General features: G+C 33.5%; 3 protein-coding genes across 3 annotated transcripts; 2 read left to right on the top strand and 1 right to left on the bottom strand.

Moving 5' to 3' along the window:
* Positions 1-2,072: 2,072 nt before the first annotated feature.
* LOC132543533 (uncharacterized) lies at positions 2,073-6,533 on the top strand. The gene is made up of 7 exons (XM_060207048.1): positions 2,073-2,143; positions 3,056-3,128; positions 3,482-3,529; positions 3,850-3,897; positions 4,436-4,531; positions 4,877-5,008; positions 5,471-6,533. Exons 1-7 carry the CDS (start codon positions 2,133-2,135, stop codon positions 5,669-5,671), a joined length of 609 nt encoding a protein of 202 aa, XP_060063031.1. The 5' UTR covers positions 2,073-2,132; the 3' UTR covers positions 5,672-6,533.
* A 209-nt stretch (positions 6,534-6,742) lies between these two features.
* On the bottom strand, positions 6,743-14,515 carry LOC132543531 (TATA box-binding protein-associated factor RNA polymerase I subunit A-like). The gene is made up of 12 exons (XM_060207046.1): positions 14,412-14,515; positions 13,868-13,991; positions 13,022-13,152; positions 12,241-12,305; positions 11,821-11,926; positions 10,984-11,134; positions 10,411-10,547; positions 9,671-9,826; positions 9,429-9,492; positions 8,605-8,722; positions 7,797-7,981; positions 6,743-7,327 (listed from the first exon to the last, which is right to left on the bottom strand). Exons 1-12 carry the CDS (start codon positions 14,478-14,480, stop codon positions 7,224-7,226), a joined length of 1,410 nt encoding a protein of 469 aa, XP_060063029.1. The 5' UTR covers positions 14,481-14,515; the 3' UTR covers positions 6,743-7,223.
* Positions 14,516-14,663: 148 nt separating this feature from the next.
* LOC132543511 (uncharacterized) lies at positions 14,664-26,343 on the top strand. The gene is made up of 4 exons (XM_060207021.1): positions 14,664-14,690; positions 15,649-16,000; positions 16,916-17,070; positions 24,133-26,343. The coding sequence occupies exons 2-4, from the start codon at positions 15,657-15,659 to the stop codon at positions 24,312-24,314; spliced, it is 681 nt and encodes a 226-aa protein (XP_060063004.1). The 5' UTR covers positions 14,664-14,690; positions 15,649-15,656; the 3' UTR covers positions 24,315-26,343.
* The last annotated feature ends 754 nt before the right edge of the window (positions 26,344-27,097 follow it).

The following is a 27,097-nucleotide window of genomic DNA, read 5'->3' on the forward strand; positions in this document are numbered from 1 at the left end:
TTTACCATGAAATAGAAGACGCTCACTATTCCGCAACACTTGTCCTTATTTTTCTGCTTTCATTTTCAATAGTAACGGTTTTTCCCGTTTTGTCTTTTGGTATCTTTGACATATTGGTAATGCTAAACACATCTCAATTATAAACCACCTGTCATTATACGAGTCAATATAACCGAAAAACCTTCACCCTTATAAAATATATTGATATGAGTTTTAACCCTTCTTTTATCACTGCTGTAACGAAATGTGATTATCACCAATCGAATCTGGTATGAGCCAAAATAATTATGGAGATTGATACATAAAAAAGTCGTATTAGAAAAAGATCACTCCATATAAAGAATCTGATTAACAATCGTGCTGTTTAAATCTATAACCCGGTTCGGATATCTGCACTTCAGGTGTGCTTGTAATGGTGAGGGGCGGGATATCAGTACCTGGGCGTGGAACGTGGAGCTTGGGTGGCGGGAACTGAGGTTAGTGAATTTGGGAGCCGCAGATTATTGACAGCATATCCGACCTCCCACAAAGATATCTAAACCGTCTCGTTACACTTATTTCTGTTTATTTTATTGTCGCGTGAAAATTCATTATTAAAATTTAGTATTTCATTTCTCTTTGGTAGAATATTGAGTATTGCTATATACTGTAAATCAAATATATTTCGTGATGGATTTATTTTCGTTTTTATACGCGAGGGAAGTCAATCGCGAATTCAAATCCCTCGTGATTATTTGTACTGAAATAATTGTGCTGATTCGGTTACTGATAGCGGAGTCCATCATTCGCGAATTTAAAGTAATTTCTAAAGCACTGTCCGCAAAATCATGTATTCGCCAATATGTCTCAAGAGGTAAGTTAGCGAAACCATGTATTCGCCAATATGTCTGAAGATGTAAGTTAGCGAAATAATGTATTCGCCAATATGTCTGAAGAGGTAAGTAAGCGAAACCATGTATTCGCCAATATGTCTGAAGAGGTAAGTTAGCGAAACCATGTATTCGCCAATATGTCTGAAGATGTAAGTTAGCGAAATAATGTATTCGCCAATATGTCTGAAGAGGTAAGTAAGCGAAACCATGTATTCGCCAATATGTCTGAAGAGGTAAGTTAGCGAAACCATGTATTCGCCAATATGTCTGAAGATGTAAGTTAGCGAAATAATGTATTCGCCAGTATGTTTGAAGAGGGAAGTCCGCGAAATAATGTATTCGCCAATATGTCTGAAGATGTAAGTTAGCGAAACCATGTATTCACGAAATCTAAGTCATTTACAGTAACAAGGATCCAGAGCCAAGATTTAAAACGAATATAATTATTTGTTTCGTCGTCCGAGAAAACGGACATGTTTAAAAATAGGCACAAAAGAAAGTCTTATTTACCTGAAATTAAGTATAAAAGTCAAAGAAAGAAAGTGTGAGAAAACAGAAAAATAAAAACACAAAAAAATAAATAACATAAAAAACAGTGTTAAAATGTTTTCATTACGTAAAAATATCACCAATATCCAGGAAAAACAATTTTCAATAATGATATCAGGAAGGAATATTGAATACAAAAAATAACTAGAAATTTACCAAACCCACCACAAAACCACAGTCAGAATTTCACTGGAAGATTGAAAGCAGAGAGCAAACTGTTAATGATAATGTAAATAAGTAAGATACGACCAGAGACGTATATAACGTGTTAAATACGTCTCTGATACGACTAACAGATAAAACTCGATAGGATGTGATATATTTAATCCTTGTGGTGTAATTACTCATACAAGTGATACCACTACGTACACTAAAATACACCTTGATGATGAAGGTTTATCGTTCCCATGACTGTCCGTCGCCGGTCATCGTCCAATCGACGTCAGTCGATTTTCTGGCGACGTTAACACTTTACTTAATACACACGATAGCAGATCTCGTTTGTAGGGGAATCCCCTGTGCGAATAATGTTTATATATAGGTGAACCGCCGTGACTCATTATCAAATTCAACGCTGTAAGCTCCATGTCATCGGGCCTGGAGATCTGTATATATATAAACACTGTTGATCATTTAAAAATTCATCACAAGAGCACAGAGGGACAGACCGAGGCAGACACACTGATAAAACTATTAATCCACAACATTAATATGGAAAGAAAGTAAGTATACATTGATATGTGTCGTTTTCATGTCGACAATTTTATTACATATTAATTTTATTCTGTCTTAATGCAGAAAATCATGGTACGTGACAATTAATTGATCTTATATTACTCAATATCATAAAACATTATAAATTTTAAATGTTAACCTCTTGTAGTCGTAATATTGTTATTTAATATTTATTGTTCTGATTTTTATAACATAATTTTACTTTTAATATCTAGCTGTAATCCGTCTCTATCATAACTCTCGAAATATTTGGAGGTGTCATATTAAATATTCACACACCAGGTAATATATCTATAAACACGATGTTTATGAATTCGCATTTTATACTGGTCGTAAATAGCGTTACCATCACATCAATAATTGAACATTTCTGTAGAATCATGATTTATGATGCAAATACTTCTAAAATTGAACAAAAAATTTGTCTCTCAACTCATTTTTTATATGTCGAATGAATTATAGTGGAAGGTTTTAGTGTTTGATTTCTCAGTTTATATTATATTTCTTGAGGAAATTGATTAAGTGCCTGTTTAGTTATTGTTATGAATATTATACACGATACACATATCACGGGGTTAATCTGTTTTGCAAGTACACAGATCATTCGGATTTCCGTTGAGTCACAACCTTATAGATGTAATACCACTTCATATAAACACGGGTCTCGCGATATTAGACAATTAATATTTCATATCAAGGAAAACATCGTCATTTATATATACAAACACCTATACCAGTCCCAAAATTTTAACTTGTGATGATGATCTGTGCCGAGATCGTTTCAATTTTCCAGTACCTATTAGGCGCACTCACTCCCCTAAATCTTCTTAGCAAGTTTATATTTTTCTAACTTTCTTTTTCAAAAGAACATTATCTACAAATATTTTTCTCTGTTATAGCGACTATCTGTTCAAGTACCTGCTTATAGGAGATTCTGGGGTAGGGAAATCTTCTTTGTTACTACGGTTCGCGGTAAGTTATGATGTCATCAGATTTCCACCTGTTATTTTCCTATTAAATATGAATTCAAGCAGTAAAATGTTATTGCTGTCAATTATGATCAGAAGGATTTTAACATTAAGATCTACAGTGAAAAAGTTTGAATAAAGCTGATAGTGAAAAATATATTTTAAATAAAACCTCTTTGAATATCTCTGAAAACGTGTTTTAGTCCCTTCTAAACTGTGATTTTATACGATTTTGTGCAAAATTTCTATCGTCTTTACATTTTGATCAAACTATTGCTACAATTGTAATTATATCACAAATTGTTGTTGATATGTTATCTGTAACACTGATAGTAAATGTTTCCCTTTATTTCACAGGATGACGTATTTTCAGAAACATACATCTCTACGATAGGAGTAGATTTCGTAAGTGTTTTTTAATATATGCTCTTTATATTAAAGTCATCCCTTACTTTCAAAGGAAAAACAATTCACTCAGAATTCGAAATTCTCTATCGTAATTGTTTATCTTAATAAAACATATCCTCCTGGACTGTTTAATTATAAATTGGTATGAACTACTTTATCCATGTTCATGTTTTAATTGACAGATCTTGTCATTTCATGTTAATTATAATGAATAACACGATATTGAATAATAATATGAGATATCAAACGAGACATTTACCATCACAATAGCGTACACCATTATTTCACGTAATTTACAAGTTCATTGTCTTTTGCAGAAAATCCGCACAGTTAACCTTGAAGGCAAAACTGTCAGGTTACAGATAGTGAGTAGATTTTGTTAGTATTAACGTAGTTCACACATCCAACTACTATTTTGTAAGGAAATACTGACTGGGTGTGCTTGTTGCTCATAGACTGATCGTAAAATGAGGTTTAGAAGTTTTAAACATTTGGCGAGCCTTGACGAGAAGAGTTCCATAAAATTTCATATCATTTGAAGACTTTGAGACACTTTTAATTGTTTAAAATTCATTACGTCACATCATAACCAACGTCTGACCGGAGCAACCAATGAAAAACACTCTAGGGTACATTACATCAGTTACGAATCATATTACATTGCCGAATTAACTGGTACTGTAAGAATGCACTGTATGATACCTAGAAGTTAAACAATGAAATATTACTAGATATGTGGCGTTTGTCAGTATAAATTTTCTCGTTATAGCAACCTCGTATCAAAATTCCGTCTCTCGATAACATCGTATCTCGATAACAAAAGGTTCTGGATCAATATATCGATTTTGAAACCATACGAATAAAATTTGAACCTTTTCATTAACATTTTTCTTTCTTTGACAGTGGGACACGGCGGGACAGGACCGATTTAAAACTATCACCTCGTCTTTTTACCGCGGAGCTCATGGCATCATGCTTGTCTATGATGTTACTGACATGGTAAGCAGAGTAGTAATAACAATACACAGTATGATGTGATAACGATCATCTATCTTTCGTATTTAACTTCAATATTACTATGGTAAGCCCAGTGATCATTTTTTACGAATGATATCAACAATAATATTGGCATGGAAACTGTATTTCTCTTCAACTTATTATCATAACTGATTTCTTTAATTATTTCCTTAAAAGTGAGGTTGTTATACCGTGTTCGTTTATTACTACTGTTAAAATCAATGATGTTGAAAATCCTCTGTTTTTTTACTTTTTACTAATAAAAGTATATAATGCACGTTAGAAAGCGTATTTTAGATATCAATTATCCGTTTTTCTTTTCATTAGCAATCTTTCCGACATGTTAGAGATTGGATTCAGGAGGTTGACAAGTACGGGGGTGGAGATACTACAATGATTCTTGTGGGGAACAAATCTGACATGAACAGTAAACGGCTGGTGACATATGATATGGGCAAGGTAAACATAAACATGGAAATCCGGAACACCTGGTTTTATTCTCCTTGTAATTTTTCTGAAGTTTCCATGTAAATCTTTCTTTTGTCCAACGATGGATTTTTAGTTTGAATCATAACTATGTTGGCATGTTAGTATTTTCTTGATTATTTTTCCCTCAAAATCTTTGTTTTTAAAAGAAATGTTACTGTAAACAATACTGCCTTTCACTACTGTAAAAGTTGACTTTTCTAAAAGTCATTGACACCAGCAACCTAAATATAGCACATTATGTGTTAAATGTTGCCTTTCAGAATATAGAATAAATAGATAACAAATGAAAACAAAATCTAAAGATGTCTGAAAAATAAGAACAAAGATGGATACTAAAATGTTATTGTGAAATTATCGCCTCAAAGTAAGACCACATGAATAAAAGCATACCTGTCAGCAAGATCGGCCATTAAAACCGATTTCCTTTTACAGGAATATGCTGAAAGTCTTGGGATTTCTTTTGTCGAGACCAGTGCAAAAAGTTCCACAAATGTCGAATCTCTATTTGTGACAATGGCATCCGAAATAAAAAACCAGATTGTTGAGGGGAAATTGGACACCACTGGCAGTGGAACAGTTATCGTTCGGAACAGTTCACCAGTAAACCAGAAATCGTCGTGGAAATGTTGCTGATGAGATACAGAAAGGAATGGAACATGATGATACTGATACAACCCAACACAACTTCTGAAGAAGTCATTTGTATCAAGGGTGTTGTCTTGATACGGTAGTGATGTAGGGCTATCCAAAATTGTATAATAATAGTGTAGAAGTTCATGTATATCACTCATTGTTGCAAGGATCCTGTCAAAAGGATATCCAGTAAAGGTCGTTTGATGGATGTGACGTCAGTCTACACACTCTGTAAGTGTAAAGTATCATTTTGTAACATACTCTGTAGTAGTAGATGCAAGGTCACCTTGGAATACTCTATCACGTCACAGGATTGATACAGAGATGATGGATTATAAATACATGTACGCTGTATTCTAAGAATCGACATCAGTTTCAGTTCCAGTTACTGATAATGACATTCATAGAGGCTGCTACAGGGTTCGTGTTGGGTTTGATATTTATATGAACACATCTCATGCTGGACTTGAAGGAAAACATTCATATATGGAATCGACATCAGTTTCAGTCCCAGTTACTGATAATGACATTCAGAGTGTTATACATTCATCAGTGTGGATTATATTTGTGTAATACTGATATGTAAGGGGTGATGCTTACAGTGTAGTTATTTAACTCAAACTACAAACTGATAGGAGACTTAATTCTGGATTCTGACTCCAAATGGTTGTCTGAAAAATTGTCATTGATGTTACAGCTACCGTTGTAGAATATTTTTATATTTTAATTACAATAATAAAATCCATGATATGCTGTGCCATGATATGAAACAGTTCAATAACTTTGTGTAAATCATAATATCCAAGCTTTAGCTACATTTATATTGGTATGTGTGTTGATAATTAAAATGTCACCCACTGTTTTTCTCCTACAGATTATCTTTATGTTTTCTAATTTTGTGTTTATACTATTGTTATTTCAATAAATTGTTACAAAACCTGCAACATTTTTATATTTTTCATGAAAAAAACACAAATATTTAATGATAAAATGCAATAACTTGAATCGAACATGAGCTAGAAAAAAGATAAGTACCCGGTATAAGATGAGAAAAACTTTATTTCTCCTAATTTTCTCCATGACTTGTAAGTAAATTTACAAGGACATTTCCATTCCATCACTTGCCTGCTGTCATTTAGCTTAAAGAAACAGAGATGACTTTGTGGCAATCTACCTGTCTGTTTGTTTCCTATCAAACCTTCCAACTAACAGACAAAAGTTTCTCAACAATCTCTCGTCTATTTCATCTGTCTTCATCCAACAAGCAAAGTAATTTCTCAATATACTTTTGTTTAGCATTCGATTTTGAATATTTTGCAATAAATTACAGTCTGACTTCATTTTCTGGTCTCAGATGAGCAGAGAACATTTTCCTGACAAACACTATAGCCTTCTATCACATTTTATGCCTCGGACAAGAAGAGCATGGTTTGTTGAGTTCTGTCGCCTATCACAGTAATCAATCTCACCAGGAGTGAATGGTTCTCCATGTTCTCTTGACTGACATAACATTTTGTCTTCAAAACTTGTTGTTATGGTCAGTTGTTTGTTTTTATGTTATCCCACCGGAGGTGATGACTTTTTTTGTAACTTCTTTCAAACTTTGGATCTGTTTTCTATTTAGCAACCCTCTAACACTCGATACAAAACTATCATCTGAAAAGAAATTATGCAAATTCATTTATTGTAAATTAACTGCTTTTATCAATGTCTAATTCTGAAAAATTTATATTGAAAAATATTTATTGGGAAAATTGGTGTATGTGTTGAATTCTTCAAACATTAAGAGATAAAACTGTAAATTATTGATAGAATTGCAAATAGAATGTTTACATATTCATTACACATTCTGAAATATACATAGAACATTACAATACATTGATAAGACTTAGTATTAGATAAAGTAAAAGTGTAGATTTAAGAAGGTATATATGATTATTTAAATATATTTGATATATCATTCACAGCATTATCAAACAAGTGATGTGTATATGGAGTTTACCAAGTACTGTAGTCCACAAGTTGAATATATTTTTTTAAAAGTATAAACTCTCCCCCAACATGTTTTGTGATTTAAACAACTTAAGAATACTAGACACATCATATAATAATATTATGGCCTCACCTGGTCCAACTAGCATGGCAGCACAACAGACTCGATGTACCCAAATCTCCTGGATATCTGGTGCCACGCCCATTTCGGCCCCACCCCCTTGGTCACTTGTGCCATTTGCAGTGTTGTTGAAGTGATATGCTGGCCACCATGACTCCCTTGGGTTCCAATGCAGTTTAATTATGTCTTGGTTATCACTGGAAAAATTCAAGTCTTACAGCTTGCATCTACAATTAACTACACAGATTTTTTACTTTCTTGTGAAACAGTGAATATGTGAGCATGACACTGGAACATGATTTTACCAATAACCTTCATGTTTACTAAATGCTTAAAACCTCATACAAATACTTAATATAATAGTAATTGTGTTCTACTGTCTACCATTACCAAATCATTTTGAATGGTAGAGAACCATCATTCTGAACATATTTATATCGGTAGTAATTGTGTGCTACTGTCTACCATTACGAAATCATCCTGAACGGTAGAGAACAATTATAGAATTCAATACAGGCTTTGGCCAAATCTCACTTGTCAAGGAGCGTATATTCAGCTCACATCAAACATAAAAAATATAACTATTACAGTGAAACCCACTTAATATCATGTTCTATTTGTCATAAATGTGATAATAAGTGGAATGTGACATAAACAGTTGACTTTCATAATATCATAAAGTTAATTTTCAGATGCGCCATACTGACTTGTTTCTATTTGTTTATTTGCTTGATGTCTTTAAGGGAAGTGAAATTTATTAACCATTTATTAACCAAATCTGTTTCTTATTAAATATTGAAAGAGTATTATAAATCCATACTTGTCTAATGCCAGCTGTATTGCTGTGGATAAAATTCTCCATGATCTCACATCATTCTGCCAACACTTGTAATCCTTCAACTCAAATATGTAGAAAAGAAGGTCACTGATATTTTTGTCTGAAAACAAGATACAAAACGTTTATAATGAAGAAGGCATTTTTTGTTTTGTTTTGACATTGTTTTGAAATACATATCTAAAATACATAATTAAGTTACATTTACATTTCAGCATTTTTACACCAAGCAAATGTTATCTTTTTTTTCATACCACAGCTATATTTTTTGACAAATGACTTTTATCATGACTCCAACTGAAGGAAAGATGGCTAATCAAAATAGCCCTAAACACTGAGGTGTTCCTAACCTCTCTCAATGACCAGACATCCGAACAAAGGAAGTAACTCTCTCAACAACCACAGGATAGGTTAGGGCCTTTACAAAGGGTACTTGATTAATCAGGATAATCCTATCCCTTCTCTTTAACAATACATACAAAATATGTGAAAAATTTCACAAAAGTAGCCAAGACTTAAGGAAAACAATTAATATGGATGAAATGACAAAATCTATCATACAGGTATTAGACATCAGTATGCTACCAAGAAAGAACATTAAATGATAGTTGGTTTGTATTTGCATTGTCACAAACTTTTGGAAAACTTTTCTTACCAAAATGCCTAATTCCTGAAGGAGGTCATCAGTCACATAATGTCTTGATAGCAGGTCATACACATAAAATCAAACAAGTCATTTAATACCCAGGCATTAACTTAAATATGTTCACAAGAAAAAAATTAAGACAATAGTGAATATATTTACGAACCTTCGATGAACCTGTCACATAAATCCATCACCATTCTGTCTGATGGTATAGAGTCTGCCACTGCCTGTTAGTGAGAAACAAACAGAATTAACCATAATGGTTTTTTGTGTTGTAGGATCATCCGAAATATGATATATAAAGTATACATACATCGTCATCCAGGCAAAAAATTAATAATTATGGAGATAAAAATTTTGGTAAAACATTCATTTTTTTGGACAAATCTACTGAACAAAAACTACCTTTAACAGCTGTGTCTCACATTCTCTGGTTAACAGTTTGTGTTTCACACAGAAGGAGCAGAGGTATTTGTGTGTGTTGGGATTTTCTTTGTTTCTATCCCTGTACTTCTCTAACACTGTCTTTGCTTCCTCCAGTCTATAGTAGTGTTCCAGAATCTGTAATCAAGTATTTACCTTAACTGTTCAAATCATGAAGCTGTGAGCTCTTAAGTGTTTAAAAGTGTGAAACTTTGAATAAGACCAGGTAAACATGTTGCCAGTATTTGATATATATAAAACAATTTTACAGCCTTCAATGTACTTGAATTTGAAACAAGTAAGCATCAATTTGGCCACTGAAGACATAACATACCATATAGCTGATAATTTTCACAGGTCAGAATTTTCACAAATTCCTTTTAAAATGATCAAATTATATTTTAACAAATTAGAATTTCCTGTTCTGGATGTAAAAGACACCTTATACACAGGTGTCCCATTACTTCATGGGCAACATTTTTGTGATCACTGTAATGTACTGCAAAATAGCGAAAATATTATCCCCCACAAGAATAATCAGAGCGTTGTGTGAAAGAATTTTGCCTCGTCAAAACATTTTAAACTTTAGCAAATTTTTCCAAACATGAATTACAGATTCTCATGTAGAACAATAATGAATGCAACATGTTTTTCAGTAATGAACTATCCAGTGTTATTGCTACTGCTAAACAGAAAGAAGAATATGTGTCAAACTTGCCTACCTGGACATGTTTGGTGATGAAGATATCCCACACCCCCAAGTGATCATAAAGCTGAGAGAAGCATGCAATTGCCCTCTCTGCACTATCCTTAAGTGTGTCTGTATCAGAATAATACAGGCCTTGTCTGAATTCATCCTCTGATATGAAAAACAAACAAGTAAATAAAACGAGAATGTAAATAATCTAGAAAGAAATGGTGAGATCTTAACAGCTACTCAGGAATCACAATGATCATGTCAGTCAAAACCAAATTAAAAACAAAAGGTTATTTTACAAGTTTTAAATTCATGTTCAATATTCTTTGCTCTAACACAGCCATGTCATTTGAATGAATTTCACTTCCCCTCATAACACTCTAAATAGTGTATATATCACAAGAAATATTCCTGATCATTGTGTAGAAATTTTCGTTGTTTTTGCAGCTATAGAAAAGCCTAGAAATCGGATGAATAAATTATGTGTATCTCTATGTGGTTGCCATGGAAGTTTTCATCCTTGAAATGATGTTATATGTTTAAATCACCACAGAAAGTACCCCCAAACGTTTCATAGGAAGCAGTATAGGACACTCACCATCCATTTGTGTGCTTTGTGAGGTCAGGTGCTGTCTGTCCAGGTTCCAGTGAGTGTAGTATAAAAGTCCCTGGTATGCCTGAAATACCAGGTCTCTGTTTGGAAACTTTTCCCTGTCCCACTTCTTTGCACCTTTTAATTTGGGTATATCCTAGTGGGCAAAGGTCACACTGTTGTTAAACTTAATGTATGAGTTATCTACCTTGCCAATGCTTGATCAATGTTAGATCATTTCTCTCACATATATCTCCCTTACCAACAGGGTTAGTTTGATCAGGTATAACTTCCCATTCAGTGATCTCCCTTACCAACAGGGTTAGTTTGATCAGGTATAACTTCCCATTCAGTGATCTCCCTTACCAACAGGGTTAGTTTGATCAGGTATAACTTCCCATTCAGTGATCTCCCTTACCAACAGGGTTAGTTTGATCAGGTATAACTTCCCATTCAGTGATCTCCCTTACCAACAGGGTTAGTTTGATCAGGTATAACTTCCCATTCAGTGATCTCCCTTACCAACAGGGTTAGTTTGATCAGGTATAACTTCCCATTCAGTGATCTCCCTTACCAACAGGGTTAGTTTGATCAGGTATAACTTCCCTCTTTGTTAGGTTATTATCAACTTTACTTGATTTACAAATTCTAGATTCCTTTCCAATAAATTGCTTCTAATAAGAATGGGCTTTCAGCCAGTCTGAGCTTTCCTGTCAATAATCTCAATAACAAGGCCTGTTTTGTCAATTCACACCCCTCTCCCTGTCTCTGTCATTTTTTTTTATATCAGGAAAACATCTTATTTTTAACAATTCTAGATGCCTTCTCAGTTATCTCCCTTACCAACATAGCATGTTTGGCCTCGTCTAGTTCACCCTTGTGTAGTAAATACATCACATACTCCAGTATAACATCCTTGATTTCTAAATCACTCATTTCTTTCAATTTCCTAGCAGAGAAAAAAAAAACATTTCATGCAAATCAGAATATTTAAAATTCTACAGAAAAACGCAAGTGTATCACATCTTTACTTGCTTACAAGAATATATTCTGATAGCCTTTGTAAAGTATTTGACTTTGTATTGAAATGTTATTGACACAAAATCTCATTTATTTTACCTGCGTGATTACATATATTTTAAGTCTGAAAGACATTATTAGAGATGATATCAAATAATGGGAGAATAAATATGGAACAACCCACAGAAAACCAAATAATGGTTTTAATTCTTCATTCTGAAATCTTACTTGGGTTTAACTTACCTGACATAATGTTCAATAAGGCCCTTGTTTTTGTCTGGATTTGAATACATGATCTCCATCCCCACCTACACAGAGATAAAAAAAAAATAAGAAAGAATCTGCAAAGCCAACCAGAAAGTACTGGTATTTAACATTGTTAAAGAACACTGAAGTTTGGTTGTATAATTGATAAAAATACTTCATATTTTTTTTTTATTTTTTCAAACTTAGGGTGGAAAAGTTTATATTCATCCAGGTAAAGAAAGCCTCTCCAAAACATGTCAGATTATTAAACATCTAAATCTTATACCCAGGTTGCTGTGGTTTTATTCAGAAATTGAGATCAGAATATCTGTTCAAAATATATCATTGGAAAAGCACTTGTCATTGATTCTTATCAACGTTCCAAAAACAGTGACTTTCAATGTGCAAATATTCAAATGTTTACAACAGTGTAGATTATTATGAAATCCTTCGTTTTTGTAGGAGTTTTATTTTCATTGATTTGATGGATACTCGTAATCAATGAATTCTTATGTCCATGAACTGTTAAAGTTAACATAGCAGATTTATTGAGCTATATTTATCAAGCCTTCACATTTTTTGAAAAAAAACCACTCAAATATAGCTCCAAGAAAATATTGGATTTTACAGTATATGACAGGAGGTCTTCGCTCTATGTTCTTACAATAGGTCAAACAGAACAGCAAACTGGATACAACACAAGAAAATTTTGATATTTGCCTGTAAGAATGATGCAGTCAGCCTGATAACGAATCAAGAATGAATTAATTGATCTGACCTTCCACAGAGAAATGGCAGTGTGATTGGGATCATCACCCAAGAGACGAAGCACAGCAAGACTGTTTTTCCAAGCGTGCATGAGAAGGTAGTCCCTGAGAACGGTCACCAGGTAGGGATGCAGCAGACTGCCTTTAGATACATAATCATGAAATGTAATTGTAAAAATATACAAGACAAAAATACAAACAACTTTTATTTTAAAAGTAGTTAAAGTCTATGTTTAAATTTTTAAAGTTTTGTAAAAAGCTTGAAGCAAAAGCGATATGTATTTTCACAGGAGTAATAAGAGACTAGCTATTTCAAGTCTTACTTTATATTTGTATTATCTTTTTTCTTGCATATATTAACTTCAAATTTAAGAAAAATAATGAATAATTGTGAATATAATTATAATACCGTTTACAGTTTAGTATAAATAAAATGTCATTTTTCAATATCAAAAATCCTCAGAGATCTGTTACTCCAGATATCCTTGTTCCTCAGTATCCATATGACACATAATACAGATACATTGCAGAACATCAAACATGCTAAAGTAACTTTTGTAAATACTAGCAGCAATTTACTGCTCAGCTAGACAGATTTCCTCTTTCATCTGCTAAGTATTAAAATAGTAAATTGAAAGTCCTTTTTTGAAATGAATAATGACCTATGTTACACTGAAAAAATTCAATACAATTTCATGTTGTTTAAATTGGTTGATTATCTACTTCAACCAAAGTTTGTGTTACTAGACTTATGTATCAGAGGATGTCTGCAATTACAATGTACAAGATGTCTGCCCTGTCATGGAGAGGAAACTTGCAATGATTGTTTTTCCTGTGAAATACTAAAAACTAATTACTCTGATAATTTTGGTGCTGGAATGTAGTAGCCCAGTTCTTGAACCAATCTACAGCTGTACAATGTGTCTGATCTGCATTCTCCAGTGTCATACTATCTCCCATCAAAAGTTCACACACATCCTTCTGAAAACAGTAATGCAATTGAAATAGTAAAATAACAGGTACGTATTCCTTATACTTATGTACCTATATCTTCAAAACAAAAAACAAAAAAGACACTTTAATTATGTTGAAAATCATTAAAACCCAAACAGTTATAAACAAAATTTCAAGGTAACTGTTAACAGTTTATGTAAAATTTAATTTGCAACTATATTATTTTGTATATTTCAACAATGAGAAGTGTGTGGAAATTTATGTTTTATCAAGTTATCGTTACATCATTAACAACAGTTTAAATTACACTTTTATATCTATGTAAATCAACTTCAACGAGTCGTAGGAAGATTTTTTTCTGTGATCGAAGGGAGATAACCATGACAAAAATGTCACCGCGGGAAACTCTTTCATGAAGACGTATTTCTTAAAGATCAGTTGCTTTACCATTAAATCGCTGTCGTCAATGTTGGTATTTTGCTGATCTTCACTCTCCATTTCATTAAACTTTTCCATAGTCCTACGTTCTATTGTGGAAATACTAATGTGAAATCATGTGTGTATGCATGATATTTACTGTTTACTATATTAAGACCACCAGATGTCATCCCAATCGACTCAGGTCTTGTAAACTCTTCAATACAAAGAATTTTTGTGTTCATTGTTTAAGCGTATTGTAGACAAGACTGTTAAAAATAACTGGTACACGTGTAACAGCTGATCCGGGTAAATATTCTCTGCTTTCTTAAGTATTTGACGTTATTCTGATGATCGGCGAATTTGATATGCCCAATAACGTTCAATTTTGTCTGCATCAATTGCTGTTGTATTGAAACTTTTCACTGGCCTACTAGGTTTCATTTCTTTCTCAAAAGGAAATATTTACCATACTGCCATATGTCAGTACGCCAGTTAACAGGTGGATACACCGTTTCTCGGATCAATAATATATTGATATAGTGATCCAATCACATAATTCCTGAATAGATATAATTTTTGACTGGATTCCGACTTTTATTCAGACCCATGCGGAAGAATATTAGTCCGAAGTATTCTTAATCTTAACCACACTTTCATACTGGGTACCCCAGTAGAATCCACAGGTCTATCAAATGAACTGTGACATGTTTTTAATGCACCTAGAGGTATAGTTGCCTTCTAGCTTCGCTCAAAAAGGATTTGCCTTTTGCACGATAGATAGAGGGACGGACCAATCAGCCAGAGGTTGTAGGTTCGATCTTTGACAGAGGTACATTACTCATTTCTGCTGAATAGCAGACTGAAATAGATTCATGATATATATATATGTATATATATTGATACATGATAGTAACTGGAAAATGATGTTAAGTAGTCCACTGTACTATAAAACAAGCCGCACTGACCTACTCCTTTTGTAATAAGAAGAAATTGAGAAAACCACCCAGCCACTGGTAGTGTTCAAACTAGCGATCTTTCTATCTATAACCGGACACTCTACTGCTCCTCTGTGAAATTCCCACTAACTGAGGCCAGTAAGATGACCTTTACTCTCAACTTGTACACTTTTACACGCTTAATTATGTTCAAAGCCCCTGAAATTAGTAAATTCTGTAAAAAAAATGTTGTGACACTTTGCAATGTACCATGAGATAAAAAGAAACCAGTTCACATACTGGATACTGTATGCCAATTTTTCTTTCAGATTTAAGGATGTATATGAAGTGTTTGTGCCTGATTTTGAGCGTCTTTGTTGGACATGTGGCCTTACATGAAAACCGCCCACCAGGGATTCCTCCGCTCAACACCCAACAGCAAGGACATCAACATGGGGCACAACAAGGTCAACAGCAAGCATTTGCCAACCAAGGTCAGCAGGCGCAACTGAACCAGGGTCAACAAGCTCAGTTCCAGGCTGGTCAACAGCAGAATCTTCAGGCCACTGGTCACTACCAGGATGTTAATGTCCAAGAAATGCAACAGGGTGTTCCATCGGGCAGTGGTATGGGACGCCATGCAGGAGGATTTAGGCAGAAAGAGCAGGTCCACAATGCAGAGTAAGTAGCACCTGGTAAAAGAAATGCATCCTTTCTATGAATCAATGAAAATATTTATAAAGATGAATCTGCTTTGTAGAGGAATGCAGCGGAAATTCCCTCTTTCTGCATTTGTTGGTGGCGAGGTATCTTGATTGGTAGAGAGTCTGTCTAGAATTTGGAGGGTACTGGATTTGAACCCTGGACATTTCTTTTCTGCTTCTATTACAATAATATGTCATAGAATAAGCAAGATGAGCAGTGTGTGAACAACCCCATTGTTTCAGTTGTCATTTCATTATAACATGGCATCATATTAAACTTTGTAACCTCACCAGAGAAAGAAATATTAAGTTAGAATATCCAGACTATGATTTTATACCACTATGATAAAATGCTGCTTTGCAATTTCTTAAATTCAGACCATGTGGTCAACAGAGTCTCATTCGTTTTTATTTTAGAAAAGATTCATTAAATTCATCACAAAATTATTTTCATTTTACCCTGTTAGAGGCTCATTAAAACAAAAATTTCTTAGTCTTGTTTAATAAACCTTGTGTGAAATGGAAACTCCTATAAGGTCCTTTGTATACAAGGGTCAAAACCATAATGACCTTTTTCCTGCTGTTTGACAAACTCTTTTACACTCAAACATTGGTTACAAATGATGTACACAAATATTCAAACCACTTTATATATTAGTAATCATACATAATTGATTCAATTTGATTTAATAAAATTGTATTATATTTTTCACTTTCCCAAATCCATATTTTTTATTTGCTCCCCTTAGAAAAGTCTGAAAAGAAAATTAAAATTTTTGTTAGGTTGAGAGTTATCTGCCCTTAGACCATGACTTATAAGTGTGAATACGGCAAATACATTTCTTATGTTGATGACCAATAACAGATAATTAAATGTTTGGTTGTGTAACAGGCACATAAGGGAGCATTTGAAGGAAGTGATTGACAAACCAAAAGACGAAATGACAGAAGAAGAGTTAGAATTTCATTACTTTAAACTACATGATTATGATAGCAACAACAAATTAGATGGAACTGAGATCACCAAGGCCATTACTCATTTTCATGGTAAGTAAGGGGAGAAAACAAAAATATATCAATTTCTTTTTAAAAAATGTTATAACAAGTATTTTTTTCAATATGCTCACAATTTCTGTCTGTAATATATATAAAGTATTCAAATATATACAGTTTGATGTTGAAACTACTGATGATCTTTTTTCATTCGGATTAAATCAGCTGTTGCATGACTTCCTTTACTACATTCTCTAGGTGTTCAAATTAAATGTAGTAAACTGAGCCATATAGCAGCTGATTTTAATCTGATTAATGAACATTTTAGCATTTTTTTTTTATCTAAAATTATGAGCTTATGTATATTCATATAAATTCCCTTTATCATTCTCCTGCTATGAACTTGTGTCTTTGGTACATTCTTTAACCAGATATTGTTTGAAATGTGAAAAACAGATCAACATTTTCTACATAGACATATGATGTAAATTTCATGTAAATGCTGATTTTGTTTAAAGTGTAAATATTTGCTGCTTTGAAAAAGAACAATTGATGAATTTGAGTATACAATGTTTAATGATAGCAGAATGTTAGTTTAAAAAACATAGATATGTTTCCTAATGGAAATATTTGATTTCAATTAGCCTTAAGTAATTGATGTTAACATTTATGTAAAAAAAGATAAAAAGGTAAAAAGTTTGTTCAGAGAGAGGCTTCAAAATGATGATATCTGGATGTTCTGCTCCAGAGATAGTGATGTACAAAAATGGAAAAAAGGGAAAAAGTAGTTATGGAAAGAGAAATACAAAAGTTGATTTAAAAAGTGGATGCAACAAGAGAGACGTGGAATAAAATAAAACAATATTTCCTTGGAACTCAATTTCTGTAATTGTGATCACTGTTCTGTAACATGTCATGGAAATGATCTTGTTAATGAAGTAAGATATCTTGAACTGCAATGAACATGTAATGTAAAGATAAACCGTGCGTAACATGATATGTCTTCCCTATGTTATGCATCTTAATAAGGTAAGAATTTGAAAGTGATTACGGTTTCTTCAAAAATAATGGTTTCAACAAGACAGTGGCAAAGTTAATAGAAAAAAAGTAATTGGAAAAAGAGAAATTTGGAAATGAAAAAGTGATCGTTACAAGAGAGACACTGAAATAAATAGAAAAGGCGATTGTGACTAGAGATGCATGAAAGTTATGTGAAAAAGTGATTGAAACACAAACTAGACAGGAAGTTGAAAAGTGGATGTGATAAGAGATACACAGAATGAATGAGAAAAGGTGATTGTGAGGAGAGATACGCAGAAGGAATGAGGAAGTGGTTGTTATGAGGAGAGAGACTCAGAATGAATGAGAAAAGGTGACTGTGAGGAGAGATACACAGAAGGAATGAGGAAGTAGTTGTTATGAGGCGAGAGACTCAGAATGAATGAGAAAAGGTTATTGTGGGGAGAGCGACACAGAATGAATGAGAAAAGTGGTTGTGATAAGAGAAACAGAGAGAGTTTGTACAAGAGGGACACAGAAGTAAGCAGAGAAAAGTGTTTGTCCAAGAGGGACCCGGAAGTTAATGGAGAAAAGTGTTTATACAAGAGGGACAAGGAAGTAAATAGAGAAAAGTGTTTGTACAAGAGGGACCCGGAAGTTAATAGAGAAAAGTGTTTGTACAAGAGGGACACAAAAGTAATCAGAGAAAAGTGTTTGTACAAGAGGAACCCAGAAGTTGATAGAGAAAAGTGTTTGTCCATGAGGGACCCGGAAGTTAATAGAGAAAATTGTTTGTACAAGAGGGACCCGGAAGTTAATAGAGAAAAGAGTTTGTACAAGAGGAACACGGAAGTTAATAGAGAAAAGTGTTTGTACAAGAGGGACACAGAAGTTAATAGAGAAAAGTGTTTGTACAAGAGGGACACAAAAGTAATCAGAGAAAAGTGTTTGTACAAGAGGAACCCAGAAGTTGATAGAGAAAAGTGTTTGTCCAAGAGGGACCCGGAAGTTAATAGAGAAAATTGTTTGTACAAGAGGGACACAGAAGTTAATAGAGAAAAGAGTTTGAACAAAAGGGACCCGGAAGTTAATAGAGAAAAGAGTTTGTACAAGAGGAACACGGAAGTTAATAGAGAAAAGTGTTTGTACAAGAGGGACACAGAAGTTAATAGAGAAAAGTGTTTGTACAAGAGGGACACAGAAGTTAATAGAGAAAAGTGTTTGTACAAGAGGGACCCGGAAATTAATAGAGAAAAGAGTTTGTACAAGAGGGACCCGGAAGTTAATAGAGAAAAGTGTTTGTACAAGAGGGACACGGAAGTTAATAGAGAAAAGTGTTTGTACAAGAGGGAAATGGAAGTAAACAGAGAGAAATGATTGTACATGAGGAACACAGAAGTAAATAGAGAAAAGTGTTTGTACAAGAGGGACCCGGAAGTTAATAGAGAAAAGTGTTTGTACAAGAGGGACACAAAAGTAATCAGAGAAAAGTGTTTGTACAAGAGGGACCCGGAAGTTAATAGAGAAAAGTGTTTGTACAAGAGGGACCCGGAAGTTAATAGAGAAAAGTGTTTGTACAAGAGGGACACAAAAGTAATCAGAGAAAAGTGTTTGTACAAGAGGGACCCGGAAGTTAATAGAGAAAAGTGTTTGTACAAGAGGGACACAAAAGTATAAGAGGCTGTGTCATGCCATACATGAAAAAAATAGAAAATAATACAATAATTAATGATCACAAAAGAAATATTGATGCAACCAGAGAAGTAGTGGGTAGAGAAGCTAGAAGAAAAGTGGTGGGGATAGAAAATATACTTACCTGGATAAATAAATCACAAACTGACGTTTTATTTATGACTAGCAAACTAAAATTGTTTTTCTTTTCAACCACAGAGTTAGGAACAAAATCGCAATGGTTGTTAACGCATTTTAAGTTTCACAACAATTTGACAGAAAAAAACAATCCAAAATTCTATTCATAAAAGTGTACCACGTCTAAACCTAGAGGTCAAGATATAGACGTGGACATGAAATTTGCCATGGCTCGCGGATTATTGATGATGTCAACATTGTAAGGATATTAACAATGGCTTTAAGGTTTACTTATTGTTTGACTTATAATGTTATAACTTTATGGGAATAAATGTATTTTGTTTAAGTGAACTTCATGAGTATATACATAAAGCATCATTGCAGTAAAATGAAAATAGCTTCTATTGACAAAAAGCACTAAAATTCCTTAAGTGAATCGGTCCATTTTATCGCAGAAGCTGTACCTTTGAAGAATCAACCTTTTCATGAAGATCTGATTAAAAATTAAGTCTGTAGTGTGACGATGCTCAATTATTTTGGTAGTAGACATCTATATTATTATTATCACTTAAAATTCTATTGTAAAATCTTGATAACCTCGGTATAGATATATTATTGTCGCTTAAAACTATTGTAAAATCGTGATAACCTCTGGTGGAAGTTTTGTATGACTGTGTTGTAAGAAGCGATTACTGCATAGAGATGCCATTTGTACAGATTCCTGTATATAAAATAATGTATTACGTCATATCTTCTATTACTGCGATTACTGCATAGAGATAACGTTTGTAAGCCACTGAATATATGTTACTTCACTTCAACACTGTAAGCCTGTTCGTCCATTAAGGTAGCATACCCTGACTGGATGGTCTGAAATCTCGGAATAAATGTTGAAAAATTGATGTTGTACGATACATGACACAGAGAAAGAGTTCCTATGCTTTGCTTGTACTTGTGCTCAGTGCCTTCTTTTATGAATCTAACAAATAGAAATGTTTAAAATTAAAAAAATAATGAACAAAACGAGGAATCACTACGGTCCTACCCGAAAACCATTTGGTTTAAGTTACTTTCGTGATCAACAGAAACACTTAGCGACTTAAAAGAAATGATATGGTACAGGACGGAATGGCTACAAAAAGAAAAGTACCGAACACTGGACAATATGAAGTGGTAAAACCATGGTAGAAAGCTGAGCAGACAGGTTAAACAAGGTTAAACTGGTTAGATAACCAGGCTAATCGAGTTAAACATAACCGTGAAACCAGTTAAATGGGTTAAACAGGTGGTTAGATAGGTTAAAGCAAGTGAATAACGTGTCAGAAAGCTGGTGAAATAGGTAACGCAAGCAGGTTAAACATGGCTGTGAAACCCGTTAAACAAGTCGAAAGGTTGGTTAAATAAGTTAAATTAGGTGGTAACGTGTCAGAAAGCTGGTGAAATGGGTAACGCAAGCAGGTTAAACATGGCTGTGAAACCCGTTAAACAAGTTGAAAGGTTGGTTAAATTAGATTAAACCAGGTGGTTAAATATGTTGATTAGTAGTTTCTTTTACAGGTAATTCAGTTCGTATGTCAATATAGAAGTTTTCTTTAGAATACGCTGACTTCATAGACCGGTGGTTATGTTGTCATTAAAAGTACACACATGACATCAGAAGACTCATTCCTTATAAAAACTCTCGATCATTGCCAAAACACATATCCTCTATGACTCTGTGTACTGAGTGAATTACGACTATTGTTTGTTGAAATGTAAAGGAAAGTTCGGCAAATCGAAACTAACGGCCTCATCCTTCGGTAAGTTTAGAAGAATCTATCATCGAATTTTGACCACCTTTAACGAACCGTTATTCCGGGAAAGGTCCGCCACATGCATGCAATGCACCAACTTTCCAGTTATTTTTTATTTTTATATCTTTTGTTATTTTACTACTTCTTTGTCATTTGTAATTTCACTTTTAATAAGCTAAGTTTTGGGTTTATTTACACTTGTATATGTCGATGTCCCGTATTATTGATTATTTAACAGTATAATTTCTGACATTAAAAGATACCATTTTAATCCCAAATCGATGTTAAAGTCACATGTCGGACTTGTTTATTTATTGAAGACGTGAGAACAAAGGATGACAGGCCTGCAACTAGTTAGATATTTTACAATTGTGAACCTGAGTTAGTTATTTCTATGATGCTAAAATTTGCCATCAAATAACATGCAATTATAACTGTTATCATGATATTGAATTGAATTATATGTATGTGCTATTATAGTGGAAAGCATTGGTGAGGTCTTGGAATACAGCCAGGGCCGAATTCTGAAAGGTCGAGGTTATTGTGGAATTCACATGTATTTTATAGAAATTATTGTGTAATAAAACTTCAAAACTTGCTGGAGTATTTCATGTTAGCTGTACATTTATAGTAAAATCTTTCTCTTTAGTTCAAGTAATTCGTGAATATAAATTAATGCATACCCATATATATAGTAATTAATTATTATATAATTAGTTATAGAAGGTAAAGTGGAGAACTTGGATGAATTTTAGTAATTAACGTCAGTAAGTTAAACAGAAATTGATACACAAACGTCTGAAAAAGCGAAAGTGATTAGTCATACTCTTAATTCCCTGACAAGTATCAACTCTATCTCATTTCATCAGGAACATTACCTGTAAACTTTAGATCAGGAGCTACTGAAGGTATCAGACAAAATTATATTTGACGTTTGAGTGTTTTAATTACGAAGATTATAGAACCGTAGCGTTACAAAACGTCAGAAGTTATCTTGTTTAATGAATACATCAGCATAGACTGTGGTGTGAGGTCCTTCCCACTGTAACCAAATCTGCCAATCATTTGCCTGGTGATCCTTATTCCATGTCTGACGACCGCACGTCAGACGTCAGAGGACACTAAAAAATGACTTCCGCTACCCGTATTCCTGCTTGTCTCAAATCCTCAGTCCTATTTGGGTCGTCCCACGACTTATAGCTGACAGCAGTACACAATACTTCAGCCCCTTTTATTGGATGTTATGTATCGATTTTATGGGATCTTCATTCACTTTCATCTTGGTAGTTTGCTTTCAACACCCCAATACCCAAACTAACACTGATTTGTACAAGTCCCTGGTGCCTTTCGAGCCACGCCTCCCTCGTAGAAACTGCCAGGTGGCAGGCTTTTAATTATTGACAATTGTGCGTTGGTTGAGTAAATACCGGTGAGTCTACAAGCCACTCGGGACCAGGCCTAGGTATGCAAATCACTCAGCATGATAATTCGTGCGGAGAGAAGTGGGAATAATGAAGTAATGAGGACAGACAATGCACCCCACAGTCGTGGACCCGGCCTCTGTAGCTATCGGAATCAATTACAGATATCGAGTGCCCTCTTGAGGAAATATTGTGACAAGCTTGGGTCGAGAGCTGCATAGCTCAGCTCGTCGTTCTCGAACGGGCATTGCCATTCTAGGTTTTAAGTGTTTCAAAATCAACCATCAAAAGATTACTCAACGTTTTTCGTTCTTTCATTTAAAGAATAATCTTATTCGACGCATTCTTTTTCACCGAAACACGCTTACGTTAAAAGAACGTATTTAGCAGTTCAAGACTTTTTTTCTTATAATTGTTATTTCTTCTAAGTTCTTTTAAGATAACTGCTTCGTGTGAAGTGTTTATGGCAGTTGCTGTTAAATGTTTGCACTTTTAAGTCATATACCATTGAAATATGGTTCTAATCAAGCCGAAATATTCAATAATCCTCGCGTAATGATGTCTTTGTAAAGATCATGTTAAGCTTTTGTAAAACGATTTTTTTTTCATTTGAGATATTTCTAACTGATCTTTTTTTCTGTTTTATTTGAAATTGTGAGTACAGATTATCTGAAACAGTTTCATGTCTATGTCTATTGAAGTTTTGAGAAAATGTCATAAAATATATATTTTGTTAAAAAGTCATGTGTACATATGTATCGTTATTCAAGAGGGTCTCGTATCATTTTGCGTATTTTTCAACAATATACCTTTAACTGGTGAGTTTGGTTTGAGGTCACTGGTTTCTGTTATTATGTAAACTTCGAGGTATAAAATTGGTCGTAAGACTTGTGTAGATTACCAGTTTGCTGACGTTTTTTATATTGATGTTTTCTCTGTACGCTCAATTGGCGTTCTGATATACACCTTTGTGTTTTTTATGTTCTGAAGTTCTTATATACATATTCTTTTTCTTTGTTACAGAAACTATAGGTTTTCATTGTCACTTCTGTATTACCCCTTTAATAAACAATCAAGACAATGTTCTTTTTCAGACGAAAATGAACAAGGGACCCCGGAAGAGCAAGCAGCAAATAAAAAAGTGTTTAGTGACGAAGAACTGAGCAACATTGTAGAAATGGTTCTCAAAGAGGATGATTTAGATAAGGACGGTTATATTACCTACACCGAGTTCGTTAAGGCTCAACGAAAAGCACAAGGGACCGATAAGTTATAGAGAGTGTTTTCATAGGCCTAAAATGATCTGTTGGAAATGTTGACATGGTGTATCGTATGAGTATTTAGTTTATTCCATCAATTCATGGAATCATTTCAAAAGCCTTATATTGTCGATTTTGTTAATCTTTAATTTTCTTTTTGTTTTCCCCTTTAATTTTGTAAATTTCTTCAATATTTATATCCACAGACAATGTCAGTATTTGACTTTTCATATAAAATATTACATGGATCTTTTCCCTTCTTCTGGTATTTTAATGAACAACAGGTATGCTGGTTCAGCTTAAGGGAAATTGCGCTTGTTTCGAATCTAAAAGGAAAGTTAATTGTATGGTTTATTACTGAATAGGAAAGTATAACACTCAAAGCACCAGAATTCTCCTGGCAGCACTACAAGATATAGCCAATCCCATAGAATGGTTACAATATTCTTCAATGATCAACTAAAATCTGTATTTTCTAACAATCAGTAAAGGTTTTATTTCGTCACAAAATGAAGTTGTTGATCACTGCCGAATACCAAAATGCGCACCGGGATTGAAAATGGACATATATTGCATTTAAGTATTTTTTAACAATGTCTCATTTCAAATATACAACTTTTCTTTGGCATATATTGAAAACATAGTGTTAGTTTAGAGATTGGACATTTTAATAGATGTAGTAAATTTGGATACAAATTGTTGTTAATGTTTTATAGAAATTTGTACATTTTTTTAATGTTTATTTTTTCTGCCGAATTGTTTGAAACCAAATAAATAATTTACCTGGAACTCATTTTCACAACACAGGGCAGGGTGATAGAAATCCATTCCTTTCACTAGTGATGTACAGAGTGTGCCGGTGTAACTGCGTGTGTATTTATACTCATCTAGTGCTTTATATTACCTACTCTGCTATCATCTTATATTTAGCTTTAAACAACCTCAGATTTGAGTTTTTGAGGTGAATTAAAATAATGTACTTAGATATAGTTGTTTCAGTTCGGGATTTACTCTCGTAACAAATATATGAGAAAAATACACGAACCCCAAACAGGTGATTGAAGAACGATTGATAATTTTATAGGATGAACTAGTCAAATTTGTTGATACAAATTAAGCTTATTTACTTGTTGACAATTTTATTTTCGGTCACACAAAGTGTTTACATATTATTTATATATGGTAAATGTCCTGCGATACATTTTGCAGCGTCTACTAGATTGACGAAAATGGAGAACAGTTGTTGAAAGGCCAGGACAAAATTGTGTTCAAATTTATATTCAACATTTCTGTTGTGATTTTCATCGTTTCCCTGGAGTTGAAATGGACATGATATCTTCTTTATGAATGTGGTCACATATTTTGTGTGTATAAGTGTAAACTGTAAAACGTGTCATTATTGATGTCATAGTTTATATGTAGAAAAAAAACTACATGAATATATTGATTTAAGAATGAGTGAACGTTAATGATATATTTGATAAAAAGGCCTTGATAAATAGCCGTTTACTTATTTAAATCTTTGTCCTTGTTTCCAATATATAATTATGGTTTCTGTCGAATGAATATTTGTCTGTAATCAATGTAGTTTTTTTATTATGACAATAATTCAAACAGAGACTGTGTTATTTTAGTTAAACCTATCTTGCTTCTTTCAAACTTACATGACTGTATAGTTTATGTACACTATTGAACGTACGAATCACGGTTGATTTGATTAAAAGGATCTCGATGAAGCGGAATCTCGCTAGCCTTTTCCACCTCTTTCGTATGATATGTAATTAGGCAAATCTGTATTACCGGTCGGGACTAAATTTCAGGATGTGATTGTTTTGGTACCTTGCCATGAAATCACAATATTTCTACCATAACTTCAATGATGTTTTTGGACAAACAAGTTACATTGAATATATCCCCCGCCTCTCACATTCCATATTTGGATGTATGTGCGTGTACGTATGTTTGTGATGGTGGTAGCTCAGTCTGGTTGTATACAAGTTTGTGAATTCAGTAAATAAATCGGAAAGTATTTTATTACTCAGAAAATGTCTTTGTTTTATTTGTATTTAATTTGCCATGCTTTAATAGTTGCACGTCCAAAACATACACTTGGCTTTCTTCTAAAATTACCAGATATATGAAAAAAACGAAATTTACTTAATTGTGGTACTAGTGCACCTCCCCTTCTAGATTTTGACATTTCTCTGGATCTCTTTGAATTTTCCATAGTCATAGCATCACTGACTAATCTAGAAGGACGAAACAGCTGTATGTGACCGTCTAATTATTTGTGTGACTCTACTCTAACTCATCTGCATTTATATTTAAAGGTGCTGTTCACTTGTGTCTTTTGCACAATCTTCAAACTTTGACTTTAAGTTACAGGCCGATCTATAACGATATATATTCTTTCATTACTGGAAAACTGTAACATCAAATATTAGCACTCAAACTACACCAGTTTGATACCAATTTATATTTCGTATTTCGTATATTAAGCTTATACATGTAGATCAAACAGTTTATTGTTGACGAAGATAACGTAACAAGACTAAGGTAAACTAATTTTGTAAAGCATATGATAAATATGTTTTAAGTAGTTATCATTTTGATAATTGCTGGTAATTATTTTTCCGATTCTAAACAAAAATAACACGAAGATGTCATAGATGTGGTTAAATGGAATGGGTCGACTTGTTTGAAATATACAAACAAAGTAGCAGCAATACTGGGTTTGATGAATGAAGTATTTACCAGTACCGTAAAATATTGTATCAGAATTTATTAGTTACCGTTAATA

The sequence above is a fragment of the Ylistrum balloti genome, unplaced genomic scaffold (assembly GCF_031769215.1).
Source record: "Ylistrum balloti isolate Yb309-2 unplaced genomic scaffold, AGI_CSIRO_Ybal_v1 Utg369758, whole genome shotgun sequence".
Lineage (NCBI taxonomy): Eukaryota > Metazoa > Mollusca > Bivalvia > Pectinida > Pectinidae > Ylistrum > Ylistrum balloti.